We start from the raw sequence: 17,754 nt of genomic DNA on the forward strand, positions 1-17,754 counted from the left end.
CTGAAATGACAAAAAAGTCAACATTTGTCTCTTGAGGTGGAAAGCATCCACAGACCCTAAGATGGTTTGGCAGGGTGTACCGCAGACGGGAACATCGGCTTCAAAGACACTGTCACATTGATTTAAAACCAGTATGAAATCAGTATAAGCATTTTTGTTAATTCTCAAAACTATGATTATGTTTACTGTAAACTGTTGTGTTGTTCTTGTTTTTATATTGTAAACATATTATTTTGAACACCCCACATTTTTTATTGTTTTCTTAAATTTTTCTCTGTGTTCTTTTCAAAGACTTGAGTACAACTGCCAAATAACACACCATGGGGCCAAAGAAAGTTGCAAGTGCCAGCACTTTGATAAAGAAGGTCAGAAACTATTGCATTCAAGAAAGAACCCAAAGTACATAGGTGGCGGCTGCTTGGCTCACCTCACCACACCTCCCAATTTGCCGTCTTCACCAACGACAGTCTTCAATAAAAGGTATGCTTGAAATATACTTATTTTTAAATGTAAAACTATAAATACATTCTCCTTAAAATGTGTTTTGAATTTATTGATTGGTTGATTGATTGAGACTTTTATTAGTAGGTTGCACAGTACAGTACATATTCCGTACAATTGACCACTAAATGGTAACACCCGAATACGTTTTTCAACTTGTTTAAGTCGGGGTCCACTTAAATTGATTCATGATACAGATATATACTATCATCATAATACAGTCATCACACAAGATAATCATCAGGGTATATACATTGGATTATTTACATTATTTACAATCCGGGGTGTGGGATATGGAGGGGGGGGGGTGGTGTTAGGTTTGGTTGTTATAATCACTCCAGTCATCAACAATTGAGAACAGAGAAAAGGACATTGAAACGTGTAGGTCTGACTTGGTAGGATATGTACAGCAAATAGTGGACATAGAGAGAGAGTGAGTTTAGAAAGCATAAGAAAAAGTATCTACATTTGATTATTTACATTTGATTATTAACAATCTGGGGAGGGTGTTAGTTTAGGGTTGAAGTTGCCTGGAGGTGTACTTTTATTGCAGTTTTGAAGGAGGATAGAGATGCCCTTTCTTTTACTCCATTCTCCATCCATCCATTTTCTACCGCTTATTCCCTTCGGGGTCGCGGGGGGCGCTGGAGCCTATCTCAGCTACAATCGGGCGGAAGGCGGGGTACACCCTGGACAAGTCGCCACCTCATCGCAGGGCCTTACTCCATTCTATTATGGGTAAAAAAAAACGCCTCCGTTTTCGTAAAATTTGGTCTTTGTCAGACTTTGTGGAACAAACTACTTGTGAAAACCGATGTCCTGCTATATTCTGTTTATAAATGTTTATTGTTTTTAAACTCAGGGAATACGGTACCTTCTTGGACAAAAGAGGTTTTTGGGGGACAAAAGCAAAAAGATTTAAATGCCTATCGTAGATTTTTGCTTTTATTTACTTATTTTGCGCTATTGCCTTTATTTTTGCGCAATTAACGTGAATAATTGTATTAGTTTGTTGATATTGTGACATTGTACATGTACATGATGATATTATTATTAGCATGATCAACAAATTAAATGCACAATCTTAAACTCATCCACCCATCCATCAATCCATCCAATCATTTTCTCATTCAATTAATTTAAAATCATTTAAGTAATGGTATAACAGTATCGGTATTGGCAATACTGGCCCTGTATTTACATGGTATCGAATCGATGATGACATGTTCAGTATCGCCCACCAGTAGGAGTAGCCCATTTGGAAAGAGGGCGTGTCCGCTTATATGGACACGCCCTCTTTCCAAATGGGCTACTCCTACTGGTGGGCGATACTGCACATGTTGTCATCTATTCGATACCATGTAATACAGGGCCAGTATTTGTATTGTGTCATACACCTGTATTACTACTAATATTACAGGTACTCTCCATTCTTTACACCCCTCCTTGTTTATTTCAGTATCCTATACATTTTGATCATTTATACAGAAATCCTGCTTTTATGCACGTGTCAGTCTGGCTTTTGAGCATCTGATCAGTTTTAGTCAGGGATGTGAGCCCCCTTTAAGGAAAAACAAGGAAAATTGAGAAAAAAAAGAGGAACATTTCTAACAACACAAAGTGCTGCCACACAAACACTGAAATAATTGTTTTTAAATCAAGACTACATTTCCTGCAATTGGGTGCATTTCTACACCATATTTTACCTTTAGATTTATTCTCATCCACCAACCTCTTTCGGCTGTCTTTTTGACACTTACGTGGTCCATGTAATGTTACATTGAATTTTTAGTTTTTTTAGTAGATCATTTACTAACATTATTATCATTTTAAATGCAATGGGAAAATCTGTAACATGCACACAAATAACTCAGAAAGCGTTTGTCATTTAGCAACGTTATAACCATGCACTTTCAGGTAATATACTTCCGGTGTCGTGACCTCTGTTTACGATCCGTCACGTCAAAAATATACCTTCTCGCTGGCTACTAATAAATACTCTAGGACTACAACTTGTTCGGAATTAACAGTGTTCGGATTGTCCATCCATCCATCCATCCATTTTCTTCCGCTTATCCAAGGTCGGGTCGCGGGGGCAGCAGCCTAAGCAGAGAAGCCCAGACTTCCCTCTCCCCAGCCACTTCGTCCAGCTCCTCCTGGGGGATCCCGGGGCGTATCCAGGCCAGCCGGGAGACATCGTCTTCCCAATGTGTCCTGTGTCTTTCCCGTGGCCTCCTGCCGGTCGGATGTGTCCTAAACACCTCCCTAGGGAGGCGTTCGGGTGGCATTCTGACCAGATGCCTGAACCACCTCATCTGGCTCCTCTCGATGTGGAGGAGCAGCTGCTTTACTTTGAGCTTCCCCCGGATGGCAGAGATTCTCACCCTATCTCTAAGGGAGAGCCCCCCCACCCGGCGGAGGAAACTCATTTCGGCCGCTTGTACCCGTGATCTTGTCCTTTCGGTCATAACCCAAAGCTCATGGCCATAGCTGAGGATGGGAATGTAGATCGACCGGTAAATTGAGAGCTTTGCCTTCCGGCTCAGCTCCTTCTTCACCACAACGGATAGATATAGCGTCCGTATTACTGAAGACGCCGCATCGATCCACCTGTCGATCTCACGATCCACTCTTCCCTCACTAGTGAAGAAGACTCCGAGGTACTTGAACTCCTCCACTTGGGGAAATATCTCCTCCCCAACTCGGAGATGGCACTCCACTCTTTCCCGGGCGAGAACCATGGACTTGGACTTGGAGGTGCTGATTCTTATCCCAGTCGCTTCACACTCGGCTGCGAACTGTAATTATCCAAATATAATTAGCAGCAAAGTGGACAGCCGTCAACGTTGTGGCTTGGAGAGCGAACAGCAAGTAAGCTAGCTAGATGGTTAGATTACTAGCGAGCTTGTTTCGGTGCTCTCAACCATGGTCTTAACTTTTTTTCTTCTATTTATTTTGAAGCCTCAAAACAAGCTTGCTAGTTAGCTAACCATCTAGATGGCTTACTTGTTGTTGCCTCCGTTCTCTATCAGAGCCATAACGTTGACGGCTATCTACTTTTCTGCTAGTCACATTAGCTTGTCCTGCAATTCACCGGCAGCTGAGGAGACCATTCAACAAATTTTGTTTAGAACGTACTTTTATTGATATTTCATTTAAAAAACACGGACGTGGTATTTTGACGCGAAAATGAATGTTTAAAAACTCGTATTTTCGCGGACGATGTTTAGCAAAGAGCTGTAAAGCTTATTACACATATGACTATGTCTGCAGCAATGTTCCCTCTAATTTTTCATGTGTGTGAGCAAACGCAAAAACTCCCTGAGCATTCAGTGGAGCACATGTGAGCAACATCAGACGTGCACACTGTGGCCACACCAGCGTCACACCTGTCCCAAACCTGACATCATAACAATTTAAATGTTTTATTAAAATTATTTTCTGATATAAGTGATTTTTCATGACCTATGTGCTAGTATTGTATGTCTGGCTGCGGGTCCTGCCTTTAAAGGAAATGTTACCCCTTTCAGAGATTACATTTAGTTCCTGTAACTTTCTGTCTGTAAAATACATATTTTTATTAGCATTTATGAAATCTAGTGACAACATTTCATGAATAATATCCTTAGATTAACATCCTTAAGAAATGGCAGTAAAATAAGCACACATCTGATTGAGGAGTCAGAGTGTTACAACCTGACATTTACACATTGTGTGGCGTTGGGGTTGTCCGACTTTTTGTATGGCCATAAACGCAGCACTGGCTAAGTGCCATGAGTGCGTGTGTTGGTGCAGGTGAGACAGAGCGAGCGGCTTCTGTTGATATGACGGATGACAAAGTTGGTTTAAGCCTGGTTTGTATGGCAGAAAATGACCAGTTATTTTAGATAAAAGTTTTTTTACTCATGTTTTTGGTGTGGTTTTTGTTCAATAAAGTGATTGATGGAATTCCTGTCCGTAAAGTCAGACGATAATTGAACTGTGTTGACAAAGATTGTTTTATTCATTGGGGCCACTCTTGTTGTCACCTGTCACTCACAGAGTTGCATTGCAAAATCATACAGAATAAATTGTAATGTTTTTATTTCGTTTAGAGTTCAGATGGGATATTTGATTTTCTGCGCGGCATTAATTTGCTGTACGCAGAGGACGCGTGAGCAGTGCGTAATTGCGCAGGCGCACACCTTAGAGGGAACGTTGGTCTGCAGCCATGTAACAATTTCTAAAAAAGTTCTGATGTTTGAACATAGTGTTAGATTGCATTCCAATAGCTTTCTGTAATCTTCCTTCCTCTTTGGTTTTGGCTCCATTCAAAGAAACAAACATGCATTCATCAGAGTTTCAATGTCTGTGCCAAGACAACACAGTAACATGTATACAGACACAGGATTGATGCTCGTGTTTGCTTGAGTGTGATGTAAAGCCCTTGTCAGATCCCAGAAGGAGCATTGCAGAACATTCTCAGGAAGTCCTCAGCCTTCTTAATAATGCGGTTGACAAACAGAACAGGACAGGCTGATATGTTTTTTTTAAACAACAGATCACACTGTGGTATGTTCTGAATAGAACTGGTATGCAGTGAGTCCAGCAGGAAGTTGCGCTATGACCGAGTAAGGACATACGAAGAGGGACGGATGTGACAGTATCACTGAGTCAGCTTCTAATATGATGATATGATACTGACTTGTTGGAACACTTTATCAGGATCAGCATTGTGTAATGATGGAATATCTGAGCTTGTAATTGAAAAGCTGATGTCAAGCATTCCGGACATATTTCACATTCTGCATTATTTCCCGTATATCATTTGTTTGTGCAACATTTGATTTTCAGAACAGTTGAGACGGCATAGCTCCGTTTGGTAGAGTGGCCGTGCCAGCAACTTGAGGGTTCCAGGTTCGATTCCCGCTTTCGCCATCCTAGTCACTGCCGTTGTGGCCTTGGGCAAGACACTTTACCCACCTGCTCCCAGTGCCACCCACACTGGTTTAAATGTAACTTAAATATCGGGTTTCACTATGTAAAGCGCTTTGAATCACTAGAGAAAAGCGCTATATAAATATAATTCACTTCACACTTCACTTGATAAGATATTCCAGCATTCTACAAGTTTTATACTTTTTTTTAAATTGGACTGCAAAAAGCGCAACTTTAGTTGATTGTGTCCCTTTTGGTTGACTTTTTCCTTGGGTTGATTATCTATTTCGTTGAGTTGCACCTTTTAAAGCTTTACCAAAATGTCCAAAATGTGTGGGTAAGATGGAAAACTAAAACCAAACCCTGATTGATTAAGTGATTTACTGCTGGTTGTTTAAACATGTGCATCCTAAAATACTCAAATAAAGTACATCCAAGTGTACCAGTCTAAAAGGGCCAGCCAATGTGACTGCGCCAGGTGTACGTTAGTAAACTTCACTCTCTGACAACTTCAAGAGTAGTGCTGGCTGCTGGGCTACCAGCTCGGGCTTTTACCTCAGTAGTCAGCATGCTCACCTCTCATACGAACAACCGGGGTTCACGTTCTTGTGCGAGATGCAGTAAAAAGGCACAGCTTGAGTACACCAACAGCTTGAGTTTCCCTTTCTCTGCAATATTCTCTCAACATTTAGTTGAACAGTTTTACATTTTGTCTTTCCTTCCCTATATGTTTCCACCATGTTTAAAACAATCAGCTGTGGGTGATTAGCGTAATTTCTGGACTATTATGTGCACCTTTTTTCCTATGCTTTGAAACCTGTGCTTTATACAATGCTGATCTTCACATGCCTCCATTAAATTTAGCCTCATCACATCAGACCAATGTAATTGCCGAAAGGGTCACGGTGGGCCGACAAAATTGTTCACATTAAATCAAACGCCCTCACACAATCATTCAGTCAGCCAATTAGCCCATTATGCACTCACCGTCATCATGGCGCTCAATGGCTTTTCCAGTAGGCTACGTTAAGACTGGAATATACACTCGCGTTGCGTTGTTTGCGTTCCCCCCTGATGGCGTCTTGTTTGATTTGTAGTTATTCCATGGGGGTGGTGCCCAACTTGTAATTATCTTCCAAAACACTAAGGGGCAGTGTCTCCAGAAGGAGCAACTGCAGACTCGATACTGTGTATTTCCTTCCTGTGAAGAGTGACTATACACAACCACAGAACCACCACATCGACAACTTTGTCTACACTGGAACATGTCTATGAATGTTCTCATTCATTCAGGTCATTGTCATCTCACGGCATTCAATCGATCACAACTGGACTGCTTGGTTTGTCTGAGAAGAAGTTTCGCCTCTCTTCCGAGTAGGCTTCATCAGTTCGTGCTCATATACTTAGATTGGTCAGATCTAGTTGAGCCGCTGGTGCCAAAACCCCAAATATGTATACTCCAATAGCAGGAGGGTGTGCCTAGGCAAGGATGGTTTTGCCTTATCATAGTGAGAAAAACAACTGTTGAGATGCAAACAAGTAATCCTACTGTCAATGCCAACAACCGTCGTTGGAAGTGTAGTTACCCCTCGTTAGCATTGAGATACTGTGTGGCAGAACGATCACAGACGGAATCGCCCACGTTAGCATTTTTACCTGCTTAAGCTTTACCAGGGGAAATCCGGTTCAGCTGTAAGTTGCAGTCCCTCCAGTGTGTCTTAGGCCTCCACCAGGATGGGCATGCCTGGAGCACCTAACAAGGGAGGTGTCTGGGAGGCACCTGAACTCGATGACTAAGCCACCTCAACTTGGTCCCTTCCGATAGCCATCCCCACCTTATTTCTAAGGTTGAGCCCAACCTCCTTGGGAAGGGAGCTCATTTCAGCCACTTGTATATGCGACTTTGCCCTTCTGGTTGCTACCTAAAGTTAGTGATCAGAGGTGAGGGGAGAAACTTTCTTCACAAGTCTGGTATAGCGACTGCCTTCCTACAGCTGCTGCATTCGTCTGTAGGAAACTCTAAAAATTAGAATGGACTGATAAAATCAAAATGCAACATTTCTTTAGAAACAACATGTTTTGTTCCAGTGCGGTAAATAAATCTGAAGGCAGACTGCTCTGTCTCTCTGGATAAAAAGATGAAGACCTCCAGCAGAACCCCTTTCCGGTTTTATGCAGTTTGAATGTCCTGTATGTGATGAGGCCATGAAGAGAAGAAAATATTGTGTCTCAGCTGCAGCCATGCAGATAAGAAAAGAACACTCATTCAAATGTTATCTCCCTTGCCCCAAGTCTTTAGACAGGGAAGAAACAGTTCTAAAAGTCTGGTCAGTCTGTTTAAAATGTCATTTAGTCAGAAACTGAATGTCATGCCTGCTATTTGGACGGACATTGATTCTATTTCCTGAGAAGTCAAGATGTCAAACTGTACATGTCGGTGGAGTCGAGTTATTGGGGGAAGTCTTGACACTTTATGGAATTTCCCCCTGCTTGCACTGTTTGGTTTTGCATAATCTTTCCGAGTCCTTTTATTCCACTTCCCCAACATTTTCCAGACATTCCTTTGTCGTCACATTCATGCATGACTCTGCTTTGTGTGCAACAATAGAAGTAACTCCCCCTTCGCCGTTGAAGGAAACTTGTCTGTAGTGAATATTTCATTCATTTTTCTATTGTTCCAAAGCATCTTCAATTCTAAAACAACCGCTGTTGGAATGCCTCAGGGTACGCTGTCTTAATATCCCTCATTATCGCCTGGAAATAGACTCATCATTTCATTGTCTTCAGTTTAGTCAATGCAATGCAGTTAAATTGTCCTTGTGCACCTGTGTAATCATGCATGGCACATTAGATTGAGAGAATCTCATCGCAATCGACCCAAACAAATACGAGGCAGTGTTTTCTACCTCTACTTCATCCACAGCTGCTGGATTGGGTCTGCTTTCACGCATACCAGCCAGGTGTGCACAAGTATGAGGGGTTTCCTTCATCTAACTAAGCCAAATTCCTCAGCGTGGAGAGAAAAAAGGGGGGCGGGCAGGAGAGGGGGTGGTCTTTTCTCGGCCATGTCTTTCCATCATGAGGAATGAAGGAAAAAAAGAGTCCTGGTGTCTGGGTGGTTGCAGGTGTTAGTGTCACAGGGGTTCTGGTTGGTGAGCTGGGCTGGAGTGGAAAAAAAGGAATGTGTGGCTCCTGGAATGTTTTGAGCAGTCTAAGATAATTGAGGGAATCTGGTACAAGAAAAGACAAACCAAGGTCCCACAGTGGAAGAATGTGCTTCTGGGATGCCGGAAGAAACATTCCGTCCATTCAGACCGCTCCACTGAGCCCAAAACATGCTTCAGATGGTACCTTCAAACCCCAGTTCTATGCCTCTCCTCATGTAAACGTCCATTATGCAGGAAAAAAAATGCTCTTTACCTCCTTGATGTATTTCAAAAGTCTTATTCCCAATATTACTTCATTAGCATCCTCAAAGTGTCACTGCATGTTAGTCTTTAGACAGTGGGAGTGTTTCATTCAGTAAACAAAAATGCAATTCCGTTTTTTGAGATGGTCCGTCATAATGTTTTTAACATTCAATCAAACAGTATTATGAGTTTTTGTTTTAGTGTTCCTCAAAAATTTAACCCAAGCACATACTGTACAGCAGATTTTTGGCTAGCATAGGTACACACTACGTATACCTATGCCCACCATGGGCAAGACCAAACAGCGTTCAGAGAACAACTGTGGCAAGATTGTAGACCTGCACAAGACTGGAAATGGCTACAAAACCATCAACAAGAAAGTTAATAAGAAAAAGACCGTTATTGGTTAAGTAATTTGGAAATGCAAGAAATAAAAGATAACAGTCAATTGTGGGTTAAGGACAATTCTAATGAAAAGGAGGCACCGGCCCAGAAATACAACGGAGAAGTATTAATTTCAAGGATCTTTATGATCTTTGACTAGCTTTTTTGCGGAAGTTTCTCAAAAACAGCAGAGCACTCCTGGAACTCTGACCAAATAAATAGACCACAATCAAATGTCTACTGTAGAGGACACATGTTGTTTTGGAATATATAAAATAAGACTAATACTGTATATATGTGTGTGTGTCTATACTTATATATATATATATATATATATATATATATATATATATATATATATATATATATATATATATATATATATAAAGTATAGACACACACACATATATACACGTATATATACATATACTGTATATACATACATATACATACACACACATATATGTATGTGTATGTATATATGTGTGTGTGTCTATCTGTGCGTGTGTCTGTGTGTATAAGTGTGTATATATGTGTGTATACATGTATATATATATATATATATATATATATAAATATAATTTATATATATATATATATTATATATATAATATATATATATATATATATATATATATATATATATATATATATATATATATATATATATATAATATATATATATATACATATATATATATATATATATATATATATATATATATATATATATATATATATATATATATATATATATATATATATATATATATATATATATATATATATATGTATATATATATATATATGTATGTGTGGGAAAAAAATCACAAGACTATTTCATCTCTACAGGCTTGTTTCATGAGGGGTTTTCCTCAATCCTCAGGAGATTTTTATATATATATATATATATATATATATAATGTATATACATATATACTGTACATATATACATGTATACATATATATCTATATATATGTATATATATATACATACATACACTACCGTTCAAAAGTTTGGGGTCACATTGAAATGTCCTTATTTTTGAAGGAAAAGCACTGTACTTTTCAATGAAGATAACTTTAAACTAGTCTTAACTTTAAAGAAATACACTCTATACATTGCTAATGTGGTAAATGACTATTCTAGCTGCAAATGTCTGGTTTTTGGTGCAATATCTACATAGGTGTATAGAGGCCCATTTCCAGCAATTATCACTCCAGTGTTCTAATGGTACAATGTGTTTGCTCATTGGCTCAGAAGGCTAATTGATGATTAGAAAACCCTGGTGCAATCATGTTCACACATTTGAAAACAGTTTAGCTCGTTACAGCAGCTACAAAACTGACCTTCCTTTGAGCAGATTGAGTTTCTGGAGCATCACATTTGTGGGGTCAATTAAACGCTCAAAATGGCCAGAAATATATATATATATATATATATATATATATATATATATATATATATATAGACACTTTTTTTTTAAAGAAACCTTTTTTAGCCCAATATAAAAGGGACAAGCGGTAGAAAATGGATTGATGGATGGCCCCAGAGTCCAAAAGTTTGGAACCCCCTTGCTGATTCTATGCTAAAACCCCAATCCTGTTACTTTCAGTCCTGTCACTCAAACGAGTCATTTTGGCTGCATAGTTAAAATGACAGAAAATTCGGTTTATTTTGAGTTTTACAACACGCAAACGCAACTGATGTTGTGCAATACTCATATGTTGTTTGGCTGTCACTTGTCGGCGTGCACGCCTCTCACGTGGCTGTCACGTGACGGTCGCTGCGCGTCACCGCGAATCGCCTGCAGCCTGGAGCGCGGCTCAATGATGCAAGAAGCTGCTGTCAATTAAGAATTAACCCAACTCAGTGACAAGGTGGTGAATAAGCAAGCCAGCCACTGATAGCTCTTTGGACGGGTTCGACCCCCCCACACAAAATATATATATATATATATATATATCTCAGCGCGCCAAGTGAAGGGAAACATGGCTGCAGGTTTAATGGCAGGTTTTGGTCACTACACCCACGCCATCGTCCGGGGAATCCCGGCGTCTTTGGCAAGCGAGGCGCTCCGGAGCATCCAGGCGGAGGTGGACGTGACCAAGGCTCGGAGGGAGCACGATGCTTACGTCCACGCCCTGAGGACCACGCTCGGGCTGCAGGTCGTGGAGCTGCCCGCGGATGAGACGATGCCGGATTGCGTGTTCGTGGAGGATGCCGCCGTGGTGTGCGGGGACACGGCGCTCATCACCAGACCCGGCGCGGAGAGCAGGAGGCGAGAGGTAGGGAACAAGAATCACCGGCACCTAAAATAACATTTTCATGTCACAGCGTGGCTTCCTCACATGAACACTTTCACGGGAGTGAAGTGACGGATTGTCAATATATGAGTTAGATTGTGTACTATAATGAACAAAGGGATTAAAGACAACACCCACTAGAACCCACTTTTTGTTTCAATGCTAAACAAAATGTGCTGCACATTTATCAAACTGGGTCATTTATTTATTCACAATTTTTCAAGTTTCTGTACACAAAAATGGGGAACATATTCTAAGTAACAAATACTTAATTTAGAGTTATTTGGACACTTGGGGAACATATATGTGTACAGCTCTGGTAATGGGTACATTCGCACCCACCTGCACAAATGTACTTCAAAATGTGACAATCAAAATAAATATGACTTTTTTTGTTTACTAGGGCATGCATATATAATATGCATTAGTTTGACCATTTAAAATCAACGATGATAAAAATGAGATGCTTGGAAATAGCATAAAAATGCCCCAACAACTTGGAAAAACGCGATTCATAGCGTTACTTTTTGGTGTAACCATCATGAGCGTTCTGTTCAGGTATATTTATTTTATATTTTGATAAATCATCATAAATAGGTATTGATCAATCTTTCAGTTTGCTTTTAGTTGAAACTTTTACAACCTTGTGTTGCGCTCACGATGGCATAACCAAACTAGATTATTTTGAATATTTATTCCCTTTTTTACATTTAGTATATTTAAATGTACTGTGTTTTATGCTTTTTTTTTCTTTTTGGAACATGTACTATACATATAATACAATAAAGTCCCATATAAAATTATGTTTCTAGCAAATACTTTAATTGTGCCTTTGAAAGTAACACTCCAATGTCCATTAGTGGAGCTGTACACATAAGGGTTAGGGTTAGGGTTACTAATAAAAAAATTACTATGAGGTTATTGAGGGAAGACTCTTAGTTAATGACTTACTAGTTGTATAATAAGGCCATGCAGAATACGGCATTAATTAGTACTTAAAAATGACTATTTAAGAGCCAATATGTTACTCATTTGCATGTTAATAAGCAACTCAATAATGGTGACTATGTTCCCCATACTAAAGTGTTACCAAAAAATGATAAGTGCATCTAAGCTACTTGCAGCTACTCATAATTATTTTGTCTATGGTTTTTGTGGTCTGTCATGTTTTGTTGCTTACGTAAGGTGCAGTTGAGTGACTTTGTTGTGCGGATGAAAGACAATGTGGGAGAAAGCAACTGTCATTTCACATCACATTCACTTTATTTGGCACCGCGACTCTAATGGGGCCCTCGCTGTGTTCTATTGATAGAAAAGCTTTGGCAAAGCACACCATGATGTCTATTCACATGGTGTTTGTGCTGAGCATGCCGCAACGCTACATTCCCATGCACTTGGGGGCTGCGAGGCAGTACGCAACACACCGCTGCTTTGAGCTTGATAATATACGTATTTGAAAAAAAAAGGGCAAAGTATCCAGGTTTGTTGTTGACATAACTCATGTCAGCCGTGCTGAAGTGAAAGGTCGGTGACCGTAAATAATGCAAAGATCACGCATTGATTTGGATTTATCAATGCTTTACTCTCTCATGCTGCAGATAGGGATGTAACGACAGGAAAATATCACAATTATTGTTATTATTGCAGTATAAATGAAGTATGTAGTGAATGAATGAGACATGCTTTACAGAGGGATACGCATACATTCAAGCTTGGTGGTGGTAAGCTACATTTATACCAGTGTGGGTGGCACTGGGAGCCCAAAGACACAACAGCAGAGACGAGGATGGTGGATGCTGGAATTGAGCTAGGAACCGGCTTCAATACACATACATTTTTTTTGACAGTTATTTAAAAAAACAAAACAATTAATTAACTAATAGACACACTTAGAAAACCCACTGTTTTTCACGTTTTATGTTTCATATGCGTCATCAGTGTTGGCGCTAGTGTTGGACCCCATCAAGTCATAAAAACGGGGATCCACAGTAAATTTTTGGGATCCCACTTTTTTGTAACCGTTTTGAAAACAAATGATAAATTAAAGTTAAAAGTTCCAATACACAGAGCAATTGAGAGGAGACACAAACATGACACAAAACAATCCAAAAGTAGTGAAACAAAAATGAATATTATCAACAACAGTATCAATATTAGTAACCATTTCAACATAGCAGTGATTAAAAATCCCTCATTGACATTATCATTCGACATTTATAAAAATAAAAAAAATAAAAATGAACAATAGTGTCACAGTGAAAAAATATCGTTTTTGAATCGAGAATTGCGTTGAATCGAAAAAATTGATTTATAATCAAATCGTGACCCCAAGAATCGATATTGAATCGAATCGTGGGACACCCAAAGATTCGCAGCACTAGTACAGAGAATGCAAGTTCTTTAGGAGCTGAAGCTTAGCTGAAATTAAGGCTGTCCAGATCCAATATTGATAGCTAGCAGCTACACAACAGCTAAGGACACAATAGCACACAAGCTAGACATATGTCAATTGGATGCAACTGAACTCCGTAAAATACCGGATCGTATGGTCCGCCCTGCACGGGGCAGTATACCTTTCTGGACCGCGGCTTGTGTGCATGTGTATCTGCGCGCGGCTAAACAAAGAAATATGAATGGCATGCAATTTGAACCACTAAAATCTTTACGCTTTTCCTAAACATTTTTTGTTCAAATCATTTTTGAGTTTGTGGATAAACAATGTTTGTTCCTGAAATTATCACTAAAATTGTTTTTAGTGCTGGCACACATAATTTATTATTGTGTTTTTTGTTTTGTTTTGATTGTGTTTTCTTTCTGTGCTGCAGAGCAGTAACTTGTTGCAAACCAGTTTTTAACTGAGTCAGGCCCCATTAACCGTAACACAACTGTTGCGTTTAATCTCTCCTGTTTAATAAATGAAATTAAAATTAGATAAAGCCACTGGTGATAAATATACACTGATGTAATCAAGAAATAAAAGGCAGTACTGCATCAAAAACCGACATCAGTGTGTCAAGGATATCACCACATGGGCTCAGAAACACTTCAGAAAACCACTGTCAGTAACTACAGTTTGTCGCTACATCTGTAAGTACAAGTTAAAACTTTTTTTTTTTTGACATTTTTTTCCAAGATGGCGGCGCTTCATGGCGGCAGCTTCTTGCGAGCGCTCCTGGAAGTGTAGACCGATTTGGCAAAAATACCCCTCAATTCAGTCAATTTCATGGCTGGCTCACAGCGTGTTCACTCCGTGATCACTTACGACCGACTTACGATTCTGGATGTGGAGAGATCGGGCCATTTTGGGCTGAAAGATGCGTGTACGGTGGACCTACTCGCTAGCTTGGGAATTCTTCGCGAGCTACATCCAGCAGTGGCCTTTGAAGCAGCGGCGTCCACTACCAGCGGAGACCGTCAACGAAAGAGACGTAAGCGGTGCGCTCGGAAGCAGAAGCGGGGGTGTCGGGCGGGGCTAACAACAAAGCTAAAGGCGTTGTTGTTAGCGGGGCTAACGAAAAAGCTAAATGCTAATCCACAAAGAAGCGCTAATAAGGAGTCTGTTAAGATAGAACTAGCCAGCGCCAGGCTGGATAATCCCTGCACACATAGCAATTCTCTTAGAATAATATACAACTCACATAATGTTTTTTCTGCGTCAGAGGTGGACATGCATTTTACTGAGGTGGCAAACAATCTAAAAATTCCTGTCATATCAATTCCTAGATATGGTCGAAATTATTTAAAGTGCACTATGCATAATAAACTTAACATTATTAATATTGCTACTACGGATACTTTCAACAAAAACTCCTCAAAACAGCCCACTACCTATGATATGGGCTTTTTAAACATAAGGTCATTGTCTTCCAAAACGTTATTAGTTAATGAAGTCATTAGAGACAACAATCTTGATGTAGTTGGTCTAGCCGAGACCTGGCTCAAACCAGACAAATTTTTTGCGCTGGGTGAGGCGTCTCCTCCTGGCTATACGGGAACGCATATTGCCCGTCCCATTAAAAGGGGTGGGGGTGTTGCACTAATATACAACAAAAACTTTAGCCTTACCTCGGACCTAAATAATAAATATAACTCGTTTGAGGTGCTTACTGTGAGGTTTGTCACACTGCTGCCTCTACACCTGGCTGTCATCTACCGCCCCCCAGGGCCCTATTCGGACTTTATCAATGAATTTTCAGATTTCGTTGCTGATCTAATGACGCACGCCGACAATATAATCATAATGGGAGACTTTAACATCCATATGAATACCCCATCGGACCCTCCATGCGTGGCGCTCCGGACTATAATTGATAGCTGAGGTCTTACACAAATAATAAATGAACCCACGCATCGCAACGGTAATACGATAGATCTAGTGCTCGTCAAGGGTGTCACCACCTCCAAAGTTACGATACTCCCGTACACTAAAGTAATGTCCGATCATTACCTTATAAAATTCGAAGTTCTGACTCATTGTCAACAAACTAATAATAATAATAATAACTACTATAGCAGCCGCAACATTAATGCTGCCACAATGACGACTCTTACTGACCTACTGCCTTTGGTAATGGCACCATTCCCAAATTATGTGGGCTCTATTGATAACCTCACTAACAACTTTAACGACGCCCTGCGCGACACCATTGATAGTGTAGCACCGCTAAAGCTAAAAAGGGCCCCTAAAAGGCGTACCCCATGGTTTACAGAAGAAACTAAAGCCCAGAAATTATCATGTAGAAAGCTGGAACGCAAATGGCGTGCGACTAAACTTGAGGTTTTCCATCAAGCATGGAGTGATAGTTTAATAACTTATAAACGCATGCTTACCTCAGCTAAAGCTAAATATTACTCAAATCTCATCCACCTCAACAAAAATGATCCTAAATTTCTGTTTAGTACAGTAGCATCGCTAACCCAACAAGGGACTCCTCCCAGTAGCTCCACCCACTCAGCAGATGACTTTATGAATTTCTTTAATAAGAAAATTGAAGTCATTAGAAAAGAGATTAAAGACAATGCATCTCAGCTACAACTGGGTTCTATTAACACAGATACGACTGTATATACGACGGACACTGCCCTCCAAAATAGTTTCTCCCTCTTTGATGAAATAACATTGGAGGAATTGTTAAAATGTGTAAATGGGACAAAACAAACATGTGTACTTGACCCAATTCCTGGGAAACTTATCAAGGAGCTTTTTGTTTTATTAGGTCCATCAGTGTTAAATATTATAAACTTATCACTTTCCTCTGGCACTGTTCCCCTAGCATTCAAAAAAGCGGTTATTCATCCTCTACTCAAAAGACCTAACCTCGATCCTGACCTCATGGTGAACTACCGGCCGGTGTCCCACCTTTCGTTTATCTCAAAAATCCTCGAAAAAATTGTCGCACAGCAGCTAAATGAACACTTAGCGTCTAACAATCTCTGTGAACCTTTTCAATTCGGTTTCAGGGCAAATCACTCTACGGAGACAGCCCTCACAAAAATGACTAATGATCTATTGCTAACGATGGATTCTGATGCGTCATCTATGTTGCTGCTTCTTGATCTTAGCGCCGCTTTCGATACTGTTGATCATAATATTTTATTAGAGCGTATCAAAACGCGTATTGGGATGTCAGACTTAGCCTTGTCTTGGTTTAACTCTTATCTTACTGACAGGATGCAGTGTGTCTCCCATAACAATGTGACCTCGGACTATGTTAAGGTAACGTGCAGAGTTCCCCAGGGTTCGGTTGTTGGCCCTGCACTCTTTAGTATGTACATGCTGCCGCTAGGTGACATCATACGCAAATACGGTGTTAGCTTTCACTGTTATGCGGATGACACCCAACTCTACATGCCCCTATAGCTGACCAACACGCCGGATTGTAGTCTGCTGGAGGCGTGTCTTAATGAAATTAAACAATGGATGTCCGCTAACTTTTTGCAACTCAACGCTAAGAAAACGGAAATGCTGATTATCGGTCCTGCTCAACACCGACATCTATTTAATAATACCACCTTAACATTTGACAACCAAACAATTAAACAAGGCGACTCGGTAAAGAATCTGGGTATTATCTTCGACCCAACTCTCTCGTTTGAGTCACACATTAAGAGTGTTACTAAAACGGCCTTCTTTCATCTCCGTAATATCGCTAAAATTCGTCCCATTTTGTCCACAAGCGATGCTGAGATCATTATCCATGCGTTCGTTACATCTCGTCTCGATTACTGTAACGTT

The 17,754-nt window shown here is 40.0% G+C and overlaps 1 protein-coding gene across 2 annotated transcripts in view; it reads left to right on the top strand.

Annotated features, from left to right (window-relative positions):
• Positions 1 to 17,754, top strand: part of ddah1 (dimethylarginine dimethylaminohydrolase 1) — a 216,670-nt gene that overhangs the window by 3,069 nt on the left and 195,847 nt on the right. Inside the window, exon 3 of one of the 2 annotated variants that reach the window (XM_062028210.1) lies at positions 292 to 480. Coding sequence is in view for 1 of the 2 variants with exons in the window: in XM_062028209.1 (XP_061884193.1) it covers positions 11,205 to 11,501 (297 nt within the window). In the remaining variant the exon portion in view is untranslated. Of the gene's footprint in view, positions 1 to 291; positions 481 to 10,992; positions 11,502 to 17,754 lie in introns of those variants that run through there. The other variant, XM_062028209.1, reaches the window with a different exon arrangement.

This window comes from Entelurus aequoreus, linkage group LG19, assembly GCF_033978785.1.
Source record: "Entelurus aequoreus isolate RoL-2023_Sb linkage group LG19, RoL_Eaeq_v1.1, whole genome shotgun sequence".
NCBI lineage: Eukaryota > Metazoa > Chordata > Actinopteri > Syngnathiformes > Syngnathidae > Entelurus > Entelurus aequoreus.